This window comes from Paroedura picta, chromosome 15, assembly GCF_049243985.1.
Source record: "Paroedura picta isolate Pp20150507F chromosome 15, Ppicta_v3.0, whole genome shotgun sequence".
NCBI classification, from domain to species: Eukaryota; Metazoa; Chordata; class Lepidosauria; order Squamata; family Gekkonidae; genus Paroedura; species Paroedura picta.
In genome coordinates, this window is record NC_135383.1 from 28921940 (window position 1) to 28945873 (window position 23934).

Genomic DNA, 23934 nt, shown 5'->3' on the forward strand with positions numbered 1-23934 from the left:
CATGAAATGAGAAGTTGTTCTGTAATATCTGTAATATCCAACCTGAAGAAGAGTTTTGGAAAACCTGAAAACTTGCACACTTGCAGCGAAGAAAATTAGGGCCAAAGTGGTTCATCAGAAAGCAGATATCTAGTATGATAAGTGGACAAATGTAATCTAGAAATGTTCTTGTGGTGTTGAGTAGTTATTATCTGACATTCCACATTCCCTTATTTACTGTTTCATTACTGATTTGAAATTTGAAATATTTGAAATCCTGGCCCTGGGGTGGAGCGAGTCCGAGGTGCCCGACATGGAATAGGGCTAATCAGGATGCGGCCGGCAAAGCCCCAAATGGCTCCGACCCTCTATCGACCGTCGCCCGCCCCTCTCAGGCATGCCTAACTGCCCGAGCCTAACAGGGCAGCTCTCTGATGCCGTGTCTGGCGAGAGGGGGGGCCTTTCCACTGCCCCTATCCCTGCAAGAGCCACTCGCAGACGTGGCGAAAGGCCTTCCCAGGCCAAGGGCCAGTTTTTTGTTGGCGCGACAGCCAGGGACGGGCCTCTCCGCTGCCCCTCTTGCCATGGGGCTGCTCTGTGCCTGGGCAGCTCTCCTAATGGCGAAGCTGGCAGTGGGCCCTGGACGTGACAACAAGGTAAGCTGCCGGGGGGGGGTTCCCCCTTCCCCTTCCCCCTTCCCCCCTTTCAAAGCCCCTTTTTTATTGGGCTTTGAAGCTAGTCTTTTTATATTTTCTTTTATATTGTAATGTCCTATGGCTATATGCAATAAATTCTAACTTGAAACTTGAAAACTTGCACACTGTAATGTCATCTGGTTGGTCCTAATAAAAGGCACTATGTCAGGCTTTCTCAATCAAGGTTTTATGAAACCCTGGGGTTTCTTGATGGCTGTGGAAGGGTTTCCCAAATAGGTGAAATTTCATCAATGTTTTATATATTTTTTAAAATATATTAACCATTTGTAGAGTGATATGACCATATAAAGTTATGTTACTCCCCCCAAATGGCTAATAATGAGCCTGGAGGGGGTGGGAAGGGGAAGGGCCTCAGGTAGGCATGTACATAGCTATGCTTCCCAACCAGATTCTGCACGATTGTGCCACATCAGGGGTTCCTTGAAGCCTAAAGAATGTCTCAGGGGTTTCTTAATGGTAAAAAAGTTGAGAAAGGCTGCACTACGTGGACTACACCTTGGGATAAGCCTCTCAGATTGAAAAAAACAACATTCAGTAGACATGCCCGACCCCTTTTTCAAAATAAAGGTAAAGGTAAAGGTATCCCCTGTGCAAGCACTCGGTCATGTCTGACCCTTGGGGTGACGCCCTCTAGCATTTTCTTGGCAGACTCAATACGGGGTGGTTTGCCAGTGCCTTCCCCAGTCATTACTGTTTACCCCCCAGCAGCAAGCTGGGTACTCATTTTACCGACATTGGCATTACCGAACTTGGAAGGATGGAAGGCTGAGTCAACCTTGAGACGGCTGCTGGGATGGAACTCCCAGCCTCATGGGCAGAGCTTCAGACTGCATATCTGCTGCCTTACCACTCTGCGCCACAAGAGGTATTTCAAAATACAAGATGTCAAAAAAGTGCTGGAGACACTTTTGTATATTTCTATCCCGTTACTGTGCCCAAAACAAAGAGTGGCCTATACAAATATGCATTGTCATTTGTCATCACAAAGGGGGGGGGGTATTTGAAACAAACAAGACAAAAAGAAACTCGACTGCAAGCACATTCTCATAGAATGGGAGAAAGAAATGTTTCAACTGGAAGCTGTGGACACGGCAGCCGTGCAAAAGAAGCTGGACGGCTCAGGAAAGAGATGGAGAGCCCAAAGATTGCTACAGGCCAGCTGTGACCCTCTCTTTGGCTGTCTGTGTGCAAATCTGAGGGTTTGGGGGAAGAACCAACACCACAGGAGACACCCGTGAGGCAGAAGAACATGTTGCAAGAAACACCGTCAGCCCTGCATTGAGTTCTTCTGACTTAATAAAAAACATATTAGTAAAACCAACATTTAAAAATCCTTACCAATATTAGCCCTTCTCTATAGCTAATATCCATCACTGTCACAGATGGGGGCAGGAAATGTGTACAGTGTACAGTGATGATTCAGGACTCAGGGTGAAGCCTGCACTTTACAGAGGAAAAGGGAAAGAACCTGACACAGGAGGCAGCTCCGTTCTTGTAACATGGTGTGCCACTCAAAAGTTGTAGTACACTTTGCAAGTAGCTCTAACAATGCTCCACTAGAGTCCAAGGAAAAAGGAAGCAAAGACTTTTTGTAACACTTTCTTAACCCATATTCAGGCTAACAGATGAACGTGCCTTTTGCCAAGTAATGGTCCATTTAATTCAGTGCTGTCTAGAATGACTGGCAACAGCTCTTCAGGCAGAAAAAGGCCTTTCCCAGTCATCCTACCTGAGATCTTCAGCTACTGATAAGCAAGGATTCAGTTCAGGACTTTCTGCATGCAAACTGTTTCTTCTACCATTGAATTATATTGCTTGCATTCTGGTCCTCCTTTCTCCCTGTCTTAGATGGGAATTCCGTCATGGTCTTCTCTAATGTGCTTGGCATTCTAGAGACCCTTCATGAACCTGGTAATGCTTTCACACACGCTAAATGATACACTATACTATGTGAAATCACAAAATCCACTTGCAAACTATTACTGAAGTGAACTGAAAATGGAATGAGTATCTTAAGGTGACCTAAATAAAAGCAAACTGCTAAATCCCATACTTCCCTTCTCAGTGTGCACAATGCCGTCTCTCTCCAAAACACTTGCTCTATGACTATTAATGTTATCACTCACCAGTTCTACCAGATAGGCCAGGAGATTCAGATTCAGGAGTGCACCAATACGCCAGACATGATAACCTTGTATTGCTCTTTGATAACAATGAGCATGTGATACTGGTTGATTCAGGAACCAATTATACAGATTTACCCATTGTCATCTCTTGCCACATGGAAGGGGAGACAAACTCATAAAGATCACAGACAGTGGGGAGCACAGAGCTCATTTCGGAATGGCTGCCTTGTACAGTAGTGCTCCAGCTATTGCTGTGGTATCCTTGAGGACTCCTCCAAAGCCATAAAGAACATGGAGTGTGTCACACTGACCCAGACTGGAACTCACCTTGCCAAACTGCTCAAAGTATTGCTTTACATCTTCCACTACCGTATTAGCAGATAATCCACCTACAAATATTTTCTTTGTTCTCGTGACCATCTGTAAGAAATGACAACACAAAAAGAGCATTACCCCAGATTGTTCAAAACAATGGCTATCAAAAATCTGGTTTTCAGATCCTTTAAATCTGGTTAGCAAAAAACATTTCCCTTCCCTAGAGGAACGCATACTGAAAATAACACTAGCGCTGTTTGGTTAAGAGATATTTGATGGCTGGTTTAGGCATTCACCAGCCCCACTGCCCACTGGAGATTTTCTTTTCATAAGCATTTTCATTTTGGAAAAAGGGATTCCTCCACTCCCAGGCCTTTCTGATCAACAGATAATCCCCCTCCCCCAAAGTTTCAGCAAAGTAGCAAGCCCTTCAAACTAGTTGCATTGAAAGAAGTCTCTGGTCTTGGATGTTGCCAACAATTCTCAGAACTTAAAAAATAAAACATTTAGCACATTCATGTCCCACCAAGGCATTCCAGGTGGCTGATGCAAGGCAGCCTTTCCCACAAGTTTGGTATTCAGAACACCAATTTCCTTGGAATTCAAACTGAAGTCCTATTGCCCTCCAAGAGAGACACATAAACTCCATCCCCTTTCCCACAACAAGCAAGTCTTGCGTTACATCTCAGGTAGGGCCACTGTTAATGTTATCACACACATGCACACACACACACATACTACCAGGTTCAGGGCTGGGCTTTTGTGGGTGACTTGGGGGCTCCCCAGTATTTGCAACTGGCTAGCGGCATCTTTATTCCCTTCCTCAAGAAGATGCTCACGGATGGGCAGGGAGGTGGGATGGCCATCAACGCTAGACCCTAGCTGCCCCAGAAGCTTGCTGCGTGACCTTGTGTCAGTCACATACTCTCAGACTAGCCTGGCCTGGGAGAGAGGAGAATGATAGAAGCCACTGGAGGGCCCCGTGGGTGAAAGGTGAAGTAGGAATGAATAAATAAATATGCAAGGCCTTGGGGCTCATAGCGTCATTGACCACTGCCCTGCACCCAACATGGTGTATCCAATTGCAATGGGTGACACCTCCAACCCATGCTGATAGGGACAAGGAGAGCATTCTTGTTGGCACAAAAAATTGAGGTTGACTTCAAATAGCACAGTGGTGGTCAGAAAACAAAAACCGTGTGGAGAAGACGGCTGAGAGCGGTATACTCAGCTTTATTGCCTGCCCCTTTCTGACTGTCCAGATTAAGCCAAACTAGGGAGGAGGACAGTTGCTAAAGCACCTTCAGTGCTTGCAACTGCAGCAGCCAGCCTATGGCCCCTATTTCGAGGACAAAGATTGACCCAAATTTCTGATTTGTAATTTTCCTAATAAAACCCAAGCCTGTAGAATGTGGTCAGCTATGTTATCATGGCCTGTCCTGCAGAAAAAAATTTCTTGGCAGATTTTGGAAATCACAACAGAGTGAGGCCATGAAGGAGCAGCTTTGGATTCCCATTGGGGGTGAAAGGTAAGTGACAAATCAAGAAAATAACAATACAATAAAACTTCCTCCTCTTGCTTTTCAGGGCTTGGGAGACTGCAAGGCAACCGGGTCCCTTAACTTCTTTTCCATGTAGTCCCCAATTCTATATTTTGGGAAAAGAAAATCTTACATGGCTGGGAGAAGAAAAAAAAATCCCTCCAATCAAATGTAGTAGTCAAAATGTAACAGGTGTCAGAAACAACTCTGGGCTCCTTTTTGGCCACTGCAGCAAATGTGTTGTGACTGGCACTGCAGGCAGCAGTCTTCAGTTACCCTGAGGATCAATTAAAAACTAATTTCAGTGAGACCATCTAGTGTAGGGCTTCAGCAGCTTTGGGTGGGAGGCATTCAAGAGGAGAAGGAGAAGCAGCAAGGGAAGAAAGTCTCTTGAGTGGCAAGAGGCTGCTGACAGAAACCATTAGCACAAATCTGTACCTACAACTGGTGGGAACAGCTGTCCAGTGCTTATTTGCAAAGGAACACAGAAAGAGCGGGGGGGGGGGGGATGCTGCAAGAGACCCCTGGAGGAAACAGGACAGGATGGGCCCTGCTGTGCCCTCAGATTCATCATGTTCATGCTCTGGGCACCTCCGCCTTGAAGTTTTTAAGCTAGAAAGTTCTGGACTACTCGGGGGGTTACAATACATTGGAATTCCTTGGAGCCCATCAAGAGGAATTGGGAAAGCTGGAGCACTCTGAGGAAAACAAAGGACCACAAGAGAAAGTGACCCCCTGGAGCCTTCTGCAGCACCTGCAGGAGGCAACTAGCACAGCGTTTGCTTCTACACAGCCCTATACCAATAGCATTTCAACAGCCTCTATAGCTTTATTCACTTAGAATCACAGAATCATAGAGTTGGAGGGGGCCACACAGGCCATCTAGTCCAACCCCCTGCTCAACACAGAATCAGCCCAAACTATCCTAAAGCATCCAAGAAAAGTGTGCATCCAACCTTTGCTTGAAGACTGCCAGTGAGGGGGAGCTCACCACCTCCATAGGCAGCCTATTCCACTGCTGAACTACTCTGACTGAGAAAAACTTTTTCCTGATATCTAGCCTATATCGTTGTACTTGAAGTTTAAACCCATTACTCCGTGTCCTTTCCTCTGCAGCCAGCAGAAACAGCATCCTGCCCTCCTCCAAGTGACAACCTTTCAAATACTTAAAGAGGGCTATCATGTCCCCTCTCAACCTCCTTTTCTCCAGGCTGAACATTCCCAAGTCCCTCAACCTATCTTCATAGGGCTTGGTCCCTTGGCCCCAGATCATCCTTATCACTCTCCTCTGTACCCTTTCAATTTTATCCCCGTCCTTCTTGAAATAAAGCCTCCAGAACTGCACACAGTACTCCAAGTGTGGTCTGACCAGTGCCGTATACAATGGGACTATGACATCTTGTGATTTTGATGTGATGCCTCTGTTGATACAGCCCAAAATGGCATTTGCCTTTTTTACCGCTGCCTGCTTATGTTTAGTTTACAATCCACAAGTACCCCAACGTCTTGTTCACACACAGTGTTACCTACGCCTCCATACCCTGCCAGAGGCCAGGGGGAATTGGCAACTCTGTGTGTGTGTGTGGGGGGGGGGGGGGGTAGTGTTACGAGATCCAGGCTGGAAAACTCCTGAGATCTAGGGATGAAGCCTAGGGAGAACAGGGAGTCCTGCCATAGAGTCCATCCTTCAAAATCCATCCCTACACACAACCCTCTATTCCCCCCCCCTGAGTCCCAGTGCTGTCCCACAGCCTGCTTGACCTCATGCTTGTACGTCCCCAAGGTCTCGTTCACACACAGTGTTACCTAGAAGCGTATCCCCCATCCAGTAGGCATGCTTTTCATTTTTCTGACCCAGATGCAGAACTTTACACTTATCTTTATTAAATTGCATCCTGTTCTCATTTGCCCATTTTTCCATTGTGTTCAGATCTCGTTGAACTCTGGAGTATTTACCAGTCCTCCCAATTTGGTGTCATCTGCAAACTTGATGAGTAGTTCCTCCACCCCTCATCTAAAGGTAAAGGTAAAGGTATCCCCTGTGCAAGCACCGAGTCATGTCTGACCCTTGGGGTGACGCCCTCTAGCGTTTTCATGGCAGACTCAATGCGGGGTGGTTTGCCAGTGCCTTCCCCATCCACCCCTCATCTAGATCATTAATAAATATATTAGAAAGTACCGGGCCAAGCACCGAGGCCTGAGGTACCCCGCTACTCACCTCCCTCCAGTCTGATGAAACTTATTTGTTGATCTGATTTGATTTCTTGCCCACCGCTCCTGCTATTTTAGACTTGATTCACATCAATAGGGAAGAACTGGTAAATGAGGTGGAAGCACACTTGGTAGCAGTGACCATGTGCTTTTGGAATTTTCAATTGTGGGAAAGAGAAAACCTTTCCGTAGTCGTACGTACAGACTGGACTTCAGGAAAGCTGATTTTCACATACTTAAAGGTACGTTGCGTAGAGTCCTGTGGTCAGAAAGACTTAAACAGATGGGAGTCCAAGAGGGCTGGGAGTTTCTTAAAAGTGAAATACTGAAGGCTCTAGCACAAACAATTCCCTTGAGAAAAAAAGATGGAAAGAGTTTAAGGAAGCCAAGTTGGCTCCATGAGCAGTTGTCAAAAGATTTGAGGAATAAAAAAGAGTCACTTAGGAAATGGAAGGAAGGCCTTATTACCAAGGATGAGTATAAACAAACAACCAATAATTGTAGGGGGAATGTTAGAAAAGCTATAGCTCAATATGAGCTTAGGCTAACAAGAAATGCTAAACATAACAAAAAAGGCTTCTTTAGTTATATTTCAAGCAAGAAAAAGAATAGGGTCACCGAAGGACCACAAGAAAGTGAAATTATAACAAATGATGAAGAGAGGGCTGAACTGCTTGACTCCTATTTCTCCTCGGTCTTCTCTTGTGAAGGAAATAGTGATCAATGTGGCAAAAACGTAACACAACATGGGGGATGGGAATGGTGGCCTAGGATCACTGTTGGAACAGTCCACAAACACCTAGTTTCTTTAAATGAAACAAAGTCTTCTGGGCCAGATGAACTGCATCCAAGGGTACTAAAAGAACTTGCAGATGTCATCTCTGAAACTCTGTCCATTATTTTTGACACTTCTTGGAGAACAGGTGAGATGCCAGATGATTGGAGATGGGCAAATGTTGTCCCCATCTTCAAGAAAGGGAAAAAGGAGGGTCCAGGTAATTATCAACCTGTCAGCTTGATATCTGTAGCTGGCAAAATTTTGGAACAATCAAACACCTGGTCCTTGAGCAGCTGGAACTGAGAGCTGTGATTTCTAAGACTCAGCATGGGTTTCGCAAGAACAAGTCATGTCAGACCAACCTTATTTCTTTTTTAGAGAAAGTGACTACCTGGATCAGGGGAATGCCGGGGACATAGTTTATCTGGATTTCAGTAAAGCTTTTGATAAGGTTTCACATGATATTCTTGTTCACAAGTTGGTAAAATGCCCTATGGATCCTAATTCTGTCAGGTGGATCAATAATTGGTTGACAAATCGTACCCAGAAGGTACTTGTTAATGGTTCAGCACCTTCTTGGAAAAGACTGACAAGTGGAGTACCCCAAAGATCTGTCCTGGGGCCTGTGTTGTTCAACATATATATAAATGATTTAGAAGAGGGATTAGGGCTTATCGCCCTATGCCCCCCGTAGAGCTTTACGTTCTGCGGGAGAAAATCTATTGGTCGTCCCCGGCCCTAGGGAAGCACGCCTGGCCTCGACCAGGGCCAGGGCCTTCTCGGTCCTGGCCCCTGCCTGGTGGAATGAGCTCCCGGGAGAACTGCGAGCCCTGCGGGACCTTCCATCGTTCCGCAGGGCCTGCAAGACGGAGCTCTTCCGCCAGGTTTACGGTTGAGACCAGGCTTAACACCTACGCCCCCCCGGGACCTGAGGATTGGGATTAGACATGAGTACCATCAGTATCCCCTCTCCACTTGCTAAGGGGAATGGGTAGTTGATTAGCCGCTCTTGCCAGGTAGTCATTAATATTGACATGTTAATTGGTTTTTAATGTATTTTATGGGGTTTATATTGTTGTAACCCGCCACGAGCCGCAAGGGAGTGGCGGGAAATAAATTCAATAATAATAATAATAATAATAATAGAGGGGATACTTATTAAATTTGCCAATGATCCTAACTGGGAGGGGTAACAAACACAACTGAAGACAGCAAGAGAATACAGGATGATCTTGATAGGATCGAGAAGTGGGCTAGACTGAATAAAATGAAGTTCAATAGGGACAAATGTAAAGTTCTGCATTTAGGTAGGAAAAACCAAATACACTAATATAAGATGGGGGAGACCTGTCTTGGCAGTAGCATGTGCGAAAAGGATCTAGGAGTCTTAGTAGACCATGCATTGAACATGAGTCAGCAGTGTGACTCAGTGGCTAAAAAGGCAAATGGGATTTTGGGCTGTATCAAACAGAGTATCATGTCCAGATCAGGGGAGGTGATGGTACCGCTTTACTCTGCTCTGATTCGGCCTCACTTGGAGTACTGTGTTCAGTTTTAGTCACCCCAATTGAAGAGGGATGTTGACAAACTAGAACGTGTCCAGAGGAGGGCAACAAAGATGGTGAGGAGTTTGGAGACCAACACATATGAAGAAAGGTTGGGGGAGCTTGGTCTGTTTAGCCTAGAGAGGAGATGACTGAGAGGGGATCTGATAACCAAGTATTTAAAAGGGTGCCATATAGAGGATGGAGCAGAATTGTTCTCTCTTGCCCCGGAGGGACAGACCAGAACAAATGGGATGAAATTAATTCAAAAGAAATTCCATCTACAGAAGAAGTTCCTGACAATTAGAGCATTTTCTCAGTGGAACAGGCTTCCTCGGGAGGTTGTGGGTTCTCCATCTTTGGAAATTTTTAAACAGAGGCTAGATAGCCATCTGACAGAGAGGCTGATTCTGTGAAGGCAAAGGGGTGGCAGGTTACAGTAGATGAGCGACTGGGATTTGAGTGTCCTGCATAGTGCAGGGGTTGGACTAGATTAGCGATCCCCAACTTGTGGTCCGTGGACCACATGTGGTCCGTCGACTAATTGGAGGTGGGCCCCAAAGGACGCCTTCTCCCCCCCCCCCCGGTCCTTTACTTCATCCCCCCTGGCCCTTTACAACACACTTCAGATGTCATTGTCTAATCAACGGCGTTGATTAGCCAGCACATTGAGTTAAAATTTCCATGAAAATAAAATGTTCCATATGTTCATTGTTGTGGCGTATCTTATTTTGAAGGGATGTTAAAACATTACCATAGCGATCAGAGAGCGTTAGGGCAGTGGTTGAGAGTACAGAAGTAAACTACCCCCCCCCCCGGGCCTCAGCAAAATTGTCAAGCGTTGAGTGGTCCCCGGTGATATAAAGGTTGGGGACCACTGGACTAGATGACCCATGAGGTCCAACTCTATGATTCTATGAAAGCTGGGATAGCCTGGAGACCTCGTCAGTTGCTGCCTGTTAACAGAGCTGAATGGCTTGGACAAAAAAACTGCAAAGGGGATGAGAGAAATGGTTGGTCGATGTCCTGGAGGGGCATCCCAAATGGGTGCAAATTAATTAACATTTTATATTTTAAAAAATTTGTTAAATGTTTATCTGGTGATATGATCATGTTGACCTACCTACCCCCTCCTAAAATAGTCAATGATGGGCATGCAGGGGGTAGGGAGAGGCCCAGGGTGGGCATGAATACCGCTATGCTGCATAATCACACCACTTCTGGGGTTTCTCAAAGCCTGAAGTATGTTTCAGGGGTTTCTCAGTGGTAAGGTTGATCTACATACTTATCAATATATATTTAAAATAAAAAGCAAGTTTTAAAGATCCTCGCTGTGTTCCTGGGTCACCCACAAACCCCCCTGAGGAACCTCAGGCTGAGCAAGGAACAAATACCAATCCCATTTCAGATGCCACTGAATGTTGGCCAAGGCAGATGCATCCTCCCCTCTTTCAACCACTTAATTCACTCCGTTTAAAAATAAAATCACTGTAAAACCGAGCAACATCAAAATTCAATTATTCCTCTCCTGGCTGCAATTCACGGCTCTACAAATGAAGTCTAAGCATATATTTTGTGTAGAAGATTGTCACTGACAAATAAGAATTGGTTGCAGTCGTGTTGCAACAAAAGCATTTGCAAGTCTGTCAGGGGGCTTTTGCATGCTACCATTTGATTTAATAGGGGGGCTGAGCATTTGGAATCATAAGGAAAAGGGAAGTGGGGGCAAGTCAAAGTTATTTTCATTAGGAAACTAAGAAAAAAGACAAGATCCCTTTGCTTTACTGACTTCAGTCAAAGATATATTGGTAGTAACAAGGAAACACAGCACAACCACTTGCCCACTAGACCTGAGCCTCCGGGGAGGGCGGTATAGAAGTATGATAAATAAATAAATAAATAAATGCCTATTCAATCAATCTTTATTTACAGTCATTTAGACCAAAATTTCAGATGCGCTAATAAACAATGGCAGTAAAAAGGGAAGGTAATACATACGAAAATGGTTAGAAATGCTTCAGCGGTAAAACTTTTAAACTTTTAAAATCATAAGTCAGTATTTAAGAGAAGCATTAAATACCATTGACTATTTTAGGAAAGGAAAATGAGACATCCTTATCCATGGTTCCTCTACATATTTGTGAAACAGCCTACGGGGTGGAACATGTCCGGCTGTCCAAGTTGGAATAGGGCAAATCAGGGTGCAGCTAGCAAAGCTGGCTGCAACCTGATTGGCCCTGCCCCTGCAGCTCCCACCCTCTGTTCCTGGACTCTAGCCTCTTTGCTCTCAGACGCACCTCAGTGCCTGGAGACAGCAGCAGGTAAGGGGAGAGGGCCCTGGGCAAAGGGTTGTGGTGGAGGGCCTGCTTGGCCTGCTAAGCAGGGCCTGCTAATGAAGGCCTCCCAGGCTGGGCCTGCTAATGAGGGCCTCTTGCCTGCTAAGCAGGGGCTGCTAATGAGGGCACCTTGGACTGCTGACTGCCTGCTTAGGAGCTCTGTCCCAGGCCTCCTAATGAGCTGGCCTGCCCCTGCCCAGTCCACTTGATCCAGCTGTGAACTGCGGCCCAAAACCACCTTAAGCTGCTTGGCCCAGGGCCAGGGGAGGGGACCCTTTCAAGGCCTGTTCTTATAAACTGTTAAAATATAAAACTAATAAACTGTTAAAATATACAACTAAAAGCAAGGTTAAGGGACAAACCATAAAAGCTACTAACCAAAAACATAAGTACCGTATTTGCCGGCGTACAAGGCGACTGGGCGTATAAGACGACCCCCCAACATTTCAACTCAAAATATTGAGTGAGCCCAGTGGGGGGGGGAGCCGCTCGCCGCCTGCCGCTCGCCGCCGCTCGCCGCTCCCCGCCACCCGCCACCGCTCGCCGCCCGCCGGCGCAGCTCACCCAGTGGGGGGGAGCCGCTCGCCGCCGCTCCCCGCCACCCGCCGCCGCTCGCCGCTCGCCGGCGCAGCTCACCCAGTGGGGGGGAGCCGCTCGCCGCCGCTCGCCGCTCGCCACCGCCCACCACCGCTCGCCGCTCGCCGCTCGCCGCCGCTTGCTGCTCGCCCGGCGTATAAGACGGAGTACCCGGCGTATAAGACGGCCCCCCCACTTGGAGGCATGTTTTTCAGAGGAAAAAAGCCGTCTTATACGCCGGCAAATACGGTAATTCTATGGACCAATCGGCAAAGTTATAATGCTATACGTCAGTGCCCCAATTTTGCTACTTTGCAAGTTAAAAAACTGAGTCCAATAGCAATATTTGCAGGCGATGTTTTCTCAGGCTGCGAGGGCATTCCATAAGCATTGGTGCAATATGCACCTGTGCAATATGATTATACAACTACCTATGCCTATTGTAGCTCCTAAAAACAATGGACATAAGAATTGGGGGCCCCCACTGGGAAATAATCAACCTCTCCTTTTCAATGGAAGAATTACCAAAAGGACTAAGAGAGACAGCGGTGTGCCCGTTGCTGAAAAAACTTCCTCTGGACCCACAGGAGCCTGACAACTATGGATCTGTCTCACAGCATTTCTTGGGAAGTTGATTGAAAGGGCTGTTGTGGACCAAATCTCTACATTCCTGGAAGAAACTTCAGCCCTTCACACATCCCAGGCAGGTTTCCAGCCCAGCCTTGGGGTAGAAACAGCGCTAGTCACCCTGATATCTAGCCTATGTCGTTGTACAATCAACCATGAGCTTTGAGATCACCACCTCGTCGATGCCAGGATATGGGGGACAGCCCTCAAATGACTGATCTCCTATCTCTGGGGTCGTGGGCAGAGGGTTGCAACAGGAGAGAATTTAGCCACCACCAGCTCATATTCAGAATTCTGCAGGGCCTGCAAGCCCACCAGGTCTATGATTGCCGGCACACTAAGATAGATATAGACCCCCCTCCTGGGTTACTCTATTGGCGGAATAAGATCTGCATCCCCTCTGTCTACCCCCAGAGGTGATAGTGGGTGGGATTTAGTATTGATTTTTCACTGCGGTGTATCTTGGATTCTATGTATGGTTTGCTGTGCATTCTTATATAGTTTTTGGATTGTTTTAGGGGTGATTTAACTGGAGATGTTATACATGTTTGTAACCCTGCACAGGCCTCTTTGAGAGTCGTGGGCTAGAAATAATAATAATAATAATAATAATAATAATAATAATAATAATAATAATAATAATAATAATAATAATAATAATAATAATAATAATAATAATAAAAAGTGGAGTCTCTTGAGAAGCCGTCCTTTCTCCGAATCCTATTTTACATTTTCATGTGTCCTTTTGCTCTGCTGGTGCAGAGTTTTGGGCTGGGATGTCATCAATATGTAGATGACACCCAGCTCTTCCTCCTGATGGATCATCTCAGCATGAATCTTTAGCCATATGCCTGTAAGCAGTGACGACTGGCTCAGAGACGTCTGAAGCTCAACCATTCAGACAGAGGTCCTGTGGCTGGGCAGGAAGGGACCAAGCAAGGAAACTTACCTAACCAACTTGGATGTGGTGCAGCTATCAGTAGCTCACTCCACCAGAAACTTGGGTTTGATCCTCGATGTCTCCCTCTCCATGGTCTGGGCCCCACATATGTGCAGGAATGATTATCTCCTTATGTACCCTGCAAGGCACTTCACTCTGCAGGTGCAAATCTGTTGGAGATACCAGGTCCAAGGGAGGCTCGGCAGGCTTCGACCAGGACCAGGGCCTTTTCGGTTCTGGGCCTGACTTGGTGGAGTGAGCTGCCGAGAGAGCTCAGGGCCCTGACGGAATTTGCCCAGTTCCACAGGGCCTGCAAAATGGAGTTCTTCTGCCAGGTCTTCGGTTGAGGCCAGGGCAATTAGATCAGGGCCCCTCCCTGAAATAGTCAGCTCATCAGCTAATCCTGTAGGCATAGGGTCGGAGCCTGGGAGGTGTAAGATTGGGAGATGTAGGATTGTTCCCACAATCAGTGGGCTTTAATTGGTTTTACTATTTTAAGGCAATTAATTGTGGGTATGAATATTTTTACCCGCCACGAGACACTGTGTGGGAGTGATGAGTTTATAAATTGAATAGATAGACAGACAAAGGAAACAGAAGGAATAATAGTACTTAGAGTGCAACTTCTATATGTGAATAGATCTGGGTATAAAAAAATCTCTAAAGAGTTAATATAAAATGTTTGTCTATAATGTATCATCTGGACAGTGGAAACATACGCAGTCCATAAAAATCTTTCCAACTTAAAGAATAAGTCATGACAAAAGGTGGCATTAGTAGTTGCTTTCATCTAATTGGGAGGGAAATTTAAAGGCCCTAAAAATGTTCGTAGGCTTTACAGACAACCACAGAATCCAAACCACATGTACAAGGACCCAACACCGTCCATTCTGAATTAGTTTGGATGCATGCATTCATAAAAGGGATTCAAAAATACCCGCTCTCCACACTTGAAGCCTCGCTTTCCGAACAGCAGCAGCAGCAGCAGCATCTGCATTCAAACTGGTTTGGCATTCAATCATATCACTTAACTGTTATAGCCACATAAAAACTATGATTTTAACCAGATGTGTCAGATACGGACCATTCTTTAGAGACATGCCACCTATTATTATGCCCCTTCTGATTTATTGGCATGAGTCAGATACCAAGTCCTGCCATCCAAGTTCTCTTTCATTCTTTAAAGCTGGAAATACCTAGGATTTTCCGTATGCTGACCATCCGCTCTTATGTTCCTTGATGACCCTGAAAGGGTTTCCCAAATGGGTGGAAATTAATCAATTTGTTAACCATTTATCAGGTTATATGACAAAATATTTATTTATTTATTTATTTATGTGTTTGTTTGTTTGTTTGTTTGTTTGTTTGTTTGTTTGTTTGTTTGTTTATTTATACCGCCCTTCCCTACGGCTCTGGGCGGTTTACATAAAACATTTTTGAACATTCACATAGAACACTATCAAAATCAATATCAAAATCAATATAACAATATAACAATAACAACATATCAACTGGAACAATTAGAACGGCACTTCAACAATAACTTGACAATCCCTCAGTCGGTTCGTTCCCTCAGTCTGGGGGGCACCTGTAGGTGTTGTGGCTCAGTCGGCCCCATCAAATGCCTGGTGGAAGAGCTCCTTTTTGCAGGCCCTACGGAATTGTGGAAGTTCCGGCAGGGCCCTGATCTCTTCGGGGAGCTCATTCCACCAGGTGGGAGCCAGGACTGAAAAGGCTCTGGCCCTTGTTGAGGCCCGACGTGCCTCTTTAGGGCCAGGGATCCGTAGCCAGTTGGAGATGGCGGAGCATAGAGCTCTTCTGGGGGTATAGGCAGGGAGGCGGTCTCTCAGATACACTGGGCCCAGACCACATATGACCATGTTGACCCACCTCTGCTCCCAAAATGGTCAACGATGGGTCTGGAGGGGATAGAAAGGAGAGGGACCTCAGGTGGGCGTTTACACTGTTTACACAGTTATGCTTCCCAACTATATTCTACATGATCACATTACTTCTGGGGTTTCTCAAAATGTGAAGAATGTTTCAGGGGGTTCTCAATGGTAAAAAAGTTGAAAAAAGCTGTCCTAAACAAACAAAAATACATCAATGCCCTTGCCATCATTTTACCATCACAATAAACCCAACGAGGGTTAGGCTAAAGAGACTGGTCCATTCCTTTTGAAAAAGAAAGGCACTCTCAAAAGAGAGAGAATAGGTCCTTAGAAGAAGTAACATGTCAAAATCAGCTGGGTTAAGAAACCCAACTGCAGATTCATGCTCCTTGAGATGAACCATTAATGGGTTCAGATCCCAGAAACATGGAGAGGGGTTTATTGGAGTACTCAGTTCCAGCCTGGCACTGTCACACTCTATGGCACTCCTCCAACCCCAACTGATGATGATGTCATCCGCTCAGTAGTGTCCGACCCTTGCCGATTATAGGAAAGTCTTTGCCATGCGTCCTTGTCTCTGACTGCTTCTTTTAATTGGTTAACTGGTTTATGGTCATCCCTGTATTCGCTTTGATTGTGTCGAGCCAGCAGACCCTTTGGCGACCACGTTTCCTTTTGTCGCTGACCATGCCGAGCATTAATGATTTTTCTAGCGAGTTTGATCGCATGATGTAGCCAAAGTAAGTGAGCTTTAGCCGTAATATTTTCCCTTCTAATGACATATTTGGTTTGCTCCTCTCTAAAACTATCTTGTTGGCAACTTCGGCTGTCCATGGTATTCGCAGCATTAATCTCCCACACCATATTTCGAAAGCATATATTCTGCTCCTGTCTTCCTTCTTCAAGGTCCAGCTTTCGCATCCATAGGTTATAATGGGCAGCTGTCCCCAACCCCCGGTCTGGGGACCGGGACCGGTCCGAACATCAGTCGATACTGGGCCACGGCTCCTCCCCATCCTCCTTCCTGGCTGCTGCCTCGGGGGTTGTCCTGCCCCTCTGTCACCAGCTCACCTTTGGTGCTCTCCGGCGGCCGCCACGGCTGGGGCGGCAGTAATGTCCCTCGGCAAAAGACTACTCCCCCGGGCCCTAGTAAAATTGTCAAGCGTTGACAGGTCCCCGGTGATAAAAATGTTGGGGACCACTGGTTATGGGGAAGACAACGGCGTTGATTAGCCAGCACTTTGTATTAAAACTGATATCCCATCTCAGCTATCAGGCAGATTTTGATCTTGCCCATTAGGGCCTCCATCAGAGAGCAGCAATTGCTAAGAGCACAGAGCCAAGAGAGACCCATCACTAACCTGGGCCCACAACTGTGGCTCTGAAATGAATTTGCAAAGATTGGGCCCCCTGAGCACAACAAACATGGCTTCCAAGCTAGCAACATATACTGCAAGTTTGTCATGTTTCAGGGGTACTATAAGGTCAAGACTACCCACTCATCACTGGTGACCTGGGCCCAGTCACTGACTCTCAGCCTAACCTCCCTCGAAGGGCTTTTGAAAGGATAATATGGGGGAGAAGACAGCAAGATAAGGGATAAAGGTGAGATATATTAAAAAGTAAATAATCTAAGGTGGTGGAGCTATTTCTTCCAACTCTCTTCAATAGCCGCAGTGGGGGGGGGGGCATTTGCTACCATATGATGAAGTCAATGCCATACTCCAGCCTTGGCTAGATTAAGCTTCAAGCCAGATGAGGGAGTTTCCAAAAAAGTGTACTTTGAGACCGACTGACGGGTATATGACATTGTCAGGAACCAAGAGGTTGAGACCCCGGCAGAATCACTCCCCAGATATCACTATCGGGCTCCAGGCCAAAGCTTTAAGTAGAAGTCTTTACTGGAAGAATCAGAATTCAGGATCTACACATATGCTCACTTTATGCCAATAAAAGGTTACTGACTGACTGACTGACATATGCTCACAGACAGGAATCTTGACAGAGACACCGGGGAGGGGATCCATGCAGATTATATACCTGGGCTTTGGGAGGGGAGCAGGAAATAAGCTTTTGGCAGGAACTTGGGTTTACACAGGAAAAGAGCAATAGTGTTTCTCTGATCTCAGAGGTGCCAACGCCTCTGGGCATCTGTTATTTAGACCAGGGGTAGTCAACCTGTGGTTCTCCAGATGTTCATGGACTACAATTCCCATGAACCCCCACCAGCAAACGCAAACGCTGGCAGGGGCTCATGGGAATTGTAGTCCATGGACATCTGGAGGACCACAGGTTGACTACCCCTGATTTAGACTACTTAGCAGGAGTAGGCAGCCTTGAAGCGCAGTGACAAGAAGGCACAGCGGAATAAGCCTTTTGAAATGCAAGGAAAGGATGGGAGGGGCGCTGTGGAAAGGGACCACGGAGGTGCCACAACCCAGCGGGAGATCCGGGAGCAAAAATGTACAAAGAAAAACGAGGGAGGGAGGTCAGGAACTATGAGGTCCATTACAGACATTCCCAGGCTTGAAGGGCACAAGGCAGCTAAAGCTGCCCCTCATCACAAAGAACCATGACCCTCCTCTGGGCTCTCTTGCCTGGTGCTCCAACTTGACAGGGCTTGTCTGGAGAATGAAAAAGGTGTCAAGTGCTTTAATCTGCAACCCAAATTGCCAAAATTAATTTAAACTTCAGAAGGAAACTAATTAGTCACAACGCTAAAAATATTTCTTGAAGTGCCTTTCCCTTCTATGCAGATGATAAATATACAGAGATAGATAGATATTAGTGGGATGTGCTAGAGCTCCTTCACCTAATCTCCACTTTGCTGTTTCATCATTCTTGAATGCTTGTGTCTTGTGTCTTCTAAACACATTTAGGCAGAGAGGGGGTGGGAGCGAGAAGAGGAAATCACTTTCTGTATAGCACTGAGTTACATTTCATACTCCATTGTGCTCTGCATTCAAAATACAATGTTACATCTGATTAAAACACAACTTGCCTAATGGGAAATGTGAACTAGTAACTGAATTACCTGAACTCACAACAGAATACAGAAAAAGAACAAACTCTATCAACGTCTGAGGTTCCTTTGCCTTGCTGGGAAAATCTGAAAGGCTATTCAGAGGTGCCCACCAGTAAAAATGAAGAAGAATAGCCATTTGTGTTCCTGAATTTTCAAAGACAGGGTAGAATAGAAATCCCAAAATAAATTACATCAATGACTGGAAACGCAGCCAGTTCACCTAATGTGATGGCCAAGCATGTTACATGAACCTGCCTTCTACTGAATCAGACCTTCAATCCATCAAATTCAGTCTTGTCTACTCAGAGTTGTGCATATAGGTTTTTAGCACCTGATTCTCGTACCTGGAGATGCCAGGGATTGAATCTGCCAAGCAGATGCTCTACCACTACCGGCAGCGCCCAGACTGGACCCCCTGCAGGGACCCAGCAATGGGCGGGTGAGCAGCAGACAAGCCGGAGGGGAGAAGAAGAACAGAGCAGTTCGAAGGGCTGTGCATACCAGAGTCTGGGCGACACCACAGGGCTAGGGCGGGGCCGAGCTTGCGCAGCAGAGAAGCTGAGAGGGAGGAGGGGTTGGAACTATTGGGGCCGACGGGATGAGGGTGTGGCAGAAAGGGGGAAACAGATTTAAGGACGGAAAGAGGGGCAAAGGGAGAGCACGGGGAGAAAAGGGAAAAGGTGGAAAACAGATGGATGTAACAAAAATAAAGTAAGGACGGTGTTGCAGTGACGCCCGTGTTCCGGAGTACTTTCACCCTGGACAGTTCCTTGCGCCCCAAAGCCAAACCTGAGTCAGATGACTCTTCCTCCTCCGGTGGGTGGGACTCGCCCTCTCCTCCCCCGATTTGGCAAGGTCCAATGACGGTCGCCCCTCCAACTGGAGAGAAGGGATGCCCAGGGCTGGGCCCGAGCCAGCCGCCCAGGCGGGGCCCACAAGGATTTTATAATTTTGACTTTAAAATGCGTAACATATATTTTATGTTCAATTCCTTTGTATATTAATATTGTATCTTGAAATGTTGTAAAGTATGCTACTGAGAGACTTAATAACATTCTGCTTTGGAGAACCAGTTTACGACTCAGCATATTCTTCTGCCCACAAGGTATGGTCTAGTAGGCATCACAGAAACTTGGTGGAATGATTCTCATGACTGGAATGTAATGGTGGATGGATATGAACTGTTCAGAAAAAACAGAATAGATCGAAGAGGTGGAGGAGTGGCACTGTATGTGAGGAAAGGGCTTACCTGTCAGGAAATTCTAGTGAATGAGAGTATATCTACAGTGGAAAGCATCTGGGTGAAAATAAGCAAGGGGAAAAAAACAACGTGGTGGTTTGTGTCTGCTACCGACCGCCTGACCAACGAGAGGATGTGAATGCTGCATTATGTGAGCAGATTGAGAAAATATCTAAGCGGCAGGACCTTGTCGTCATGGGAGGCATCAATTTCCCAGATGTGTACTGGGAAACAAACTCTGTGAACAAATAAGTTTCATCAGACTGGAGGGAGGCGAGTAGCGGGGTACCTCAGGGCTCGGTGCTCGGTCCGGTATTTTTTAACATATTTATTAATGATCTAGATTTATTAATGATCTAGATGAGGGGGTGGAGGGACTACTCATCAAGTTTGCAGATGACACCAAATTGGGAGGACTGGCAAATACTCCAGAAGATAGAGACAGAGTTCAACAAGATCTGAACACAATGGAAAAATGGGCAAATGAGAACAAGATGCAATTTAATAAAGATAAGTGTAAAGTTCTGCATCTGGGTCAGAAAAATGAAAAGCATACCTACTGGATGGAGGATACGCTTCTAGGTAACACTGTGTGTGAACGAGACCTTGGGGTACTTGTGGATTGTAAGCTAAACATGAGCAGGCAGTGTGATGCAGCGGTAAAAAAGGCAAATGCCATTTTGGGCTGTATCAACAGGGGCATCACATCAAAATCACAAGATGTCATAGTCCCATTGTATACGGCACTGGTCAGACCACACTTGGAGTACTGTGTGCAGTTCTGGAGGCCTCACTTCAAGAAGGACATAGATAAAATTGAAAGGGTACAGAGGAGAGCGACAAGGATGATCTGGGGCCAAGGGACCAAGCCCTATGAAGATAGGTTGAGGGACTTGGGAATGTTCAGCCTGGAGAAAACGAGGTTGGGAGGGGACATGATAGCCCTCTTTATGTATTTGAAAGGTTGTCATTTGGAGGAGGGCAGGAAGCTCTTCCCGTTAGCTGCAGAGAAAAGGACGCGCAGTAATGGGTTTAAACTAGAAATACAACGATATAGGCTAGATATCAGCAAAAACTTTTCACAGTCAGAGTAGTTCAGCAGTGGAATAGGCTGCCTAAGGAGGTGGTGAGCTCCCCCTCACTGGAAGTCTTCAAGCAAAGGTTGGATACACACTTTTCTTGGATGCTTTAGGATGCTTTTGGCTGATCCTGCGTTGAGCAGGGGGTTGGACTAGATGGCCTGTGTAGCCCCTTCCAACTCTATGATTCTATGATTCTACAAACCAGTTGCAGTCTCCTCAGTGTGGCAACTGGTCTCATTCTATTCATCAGATGGCTGGAACCAACGAGAGCTTTGTAATGGCTTGGTCCAATCAACAACGTTATTACAGTATCCCAGCGGCATGCTATTATGGCTGAAAAGCGTGAAAAAGTAAGGGAGGGGGGAATAACGTTTAAGGCAATTTACCTCCCAGCCACACTACTTTAGCTGATTCCTTAAAAAAATCCCCGAACAAACGGAAAAACATTAACCCTTAGCCTTGATTAATTTCATCTGCATAATACAGATGCTTGCAGCAATCAGCCTCTGATAAGCAAGACTTCCCTTAATCGCGTGAGAGAAGCTGATGTCTATGCAATACTCCAATTTGTTTTTTCTACAAATATGAGCCTTGCATCTAAAGAGAGCCCAACAAGCTCACTTGCTCTTTCCAAAAGAGAAAAAGGAATGCTACAATTCTTATTAGTTTTTCTAATAAACAAGTTTGACCCCTTGTAATGCCCCTTTAGATCCTGTGTGTACAGGAATGCCCCCATGATCTGTATGTGGAAATCAGTATAGAAGTCTGATTGAAAGCCGAAGTGGGTAAATTATATCAAAATCGCAAGATTTCATAGTTCTGCTGTATACTGCATGGGTCAGACTGTACCTGGAATACTGTGGGCAGTTCTGGAGGCCTTATTTCAAAAAGCATGCGGCCAAAATTGAGAGGGTGCAGAGGAGAGTGACGAGAATGATCAAGGGCCTGGGGACCAAGCCCTATGAGGAAAGGCTTGTAATGTTCAGCCTGGAGAAAAGGAGGAGGTCAAGAGGGGACAGGATTGCTCTCTTTCAGTATATGAAATGTTGTCAGAGGATGGCAGGGAGCAGTTCCGTTTGGATAGGAACCAGAGGATAGGAACAGCAGAGGAGCAGAGGATAGGAACTGCAGTAATGGCTTTAAATTACTTATACAGGTCCTTTTGGAGTGCCTCATAGTCCCCTCCTGTATTTCATTATCTTGAACTATTTGGCATCTACACTTTTTGCAGCCTTACCAGGAACTTTCAGGATGCAGGAGTCATAGAATAACAGAATCATAGAGTTGGAAGGAACCTTTTGGGTCATCTAGTCCAACGCTCTGCACTGTGCAGGACACTCACAAACTTATTGCTCATCCCCTGTAACCTGCCACCCCATTGAGCCTTCACAGAATCAGCCTCTCTGTCAGATGGCTAGTCAGCCTCTGTTTAAAAATTTCCCAAGATGGAGAACCCACCACCTCCCGAGCAAGCCTGTTCGACTGAGAAACCGCTCTGTCAGGAACTTGTTCCAGATATTTAGACAGAATTTCTTTTGAATTAACTTCATCCAATAAGTTCTGGTCTGTCCCTCTGCGGAAAGAGAGAACAATTCTGCTCCATCCTCCATGTGGAAGTCCACCATCAAGCCCTGTGAGGAAAGGCTGAGGGACTTGGATCAATTTGGTGATCAAGGAAGTCAGCATGGATTTGTCTCCAACAGGTCCTTTCAGACGAACCTAGTTTCCTTTTTTGACCAAGTAACAGGTTTGCTGGATCGTGGAAATTCAGTTGATGTTATTTACTTGGATTTTAGTAAAGCTTTTGATAAGGTTCCCCATGATGCCAAACATGAGTAAGCAGTGTGATGCAGCGGTAAAAAAGGCGAATGCCATTTTGGGCTGTATCAACAGGTTCATCACATCAAAATCACAAGATGTCATAGTCCCATTGTATACGGCACTGGTCAGACCACACCTGAAGTACTGTTTGCAGTTCTGGAGGCCTCCCTTCAAGAAAGACATAGATAAAATTGAAAAGGTACAGAGGAGAGCGACAAGGATGATCTGAGGCCAATGGACCAAGCCCTATGAAGATAGGTTGAGAGACTTGGGAATGTTCAGCCTAGAGAAAAGGAGGTTGAGAGGGGACATGATAGCCCTCTTTAAGTATCTGAAAGGTTGTCACTTGGAGGAGGGCAGGATGCTGTTCCCATTGGCTGCAGAGGAAAGGATGCGCAGTAATGGGTTTAAACTAGAAGTACAACGATATAGCCTAGATAGAATCATAGAATCATAGAGTTGGAAGGGGCCATACAGGCCATCTAGTCCAACCCCCTGCTCAACGCAGGATCAGCCCTAAGCATCCTAAAGCATCCAAGAAAAGTGTGTTTCCAACCTTTGCTTGAAGACTGCCAGTGAGGGGGAGCTCACCACCTCCTTAGGCAGCCTATTCCACTGCTGAACTACTCTGACTGTGAAAAATTTTTTCCCGATATCTAGCCTATATCTAGCCTAGATATCAGGAAAACATTTTTCACAGAGTAGTTCAGCGGTGGAATAGGCTGCCTAAGGAGGTGGTGAGCTCCCCCTCACTGGCAGTCTTCAAGCAAAGGTTGGATACACACTTTTCTTGGATTGTTTTAGGACAGTGGTCCCCAACCTTTTTATCACCGGAGACCACTCAACGCTGGGGACCACTCACCGGGGATCACTCAATGCCTTTTACTGAGGCCCGGTGGGGGGGGGGTAGTGTACTCCTCTACTCTCAACCACTGTCCTAACACTCTCTGATCACTATGGTAATGTTTAAACATCCCTTCAAAATAAGATACAGACACGCCACAACAATGAACATAAGGAACATTTTATTTTCATGGAAATCTTAACTCATGACAATGACAAATCAATGGGAACCCTGAGCTTGTTTCCCTGCAACAAGATAGTCCCATCTGGGTGATGGGAGACAATGACATCCGAAGTGTGTTGTAAAGGGCCAGGGGGAATGAAGTAAAGGGCCGGGGGGGG

The 23934-nt window shown here is 46.0% G+C and overlaps 1 protein-coding gene across 28 annotated transcripts in view; it reads right to left on the reverse strand.

The window, feature by feature from the left end:
- The window catches only part of MSI2 (musashi RNA binding protein 2), an 833820-nt gene that overhangs the window by 610924 nt on the left and 198962 nt on the right, over positions 1-23934 (reverse strand). For 27 of the 28 annotated variants that reach the window (XR_013226812.1, XR_013226808.1, XR_013226811.1 and 24 more), the window contains exon 6: positions 3149-3241. The exons of the other annotated variant lie outside the window; for it this stretch is intronic. Coding sequence is in view for 19 of the 27 variants with exons in the window: in XM_077312078.1 (XP_077168193.1) it covers positions 3149-3241 (93 nt within the window). In the remaining 8 variants the exon portion in view is untranslated. The remainder of the gene's footprint in view (positions 1-3148; positions 3242-23934) is intronic. 28 annotated transcript variants of the gene reach the window in all.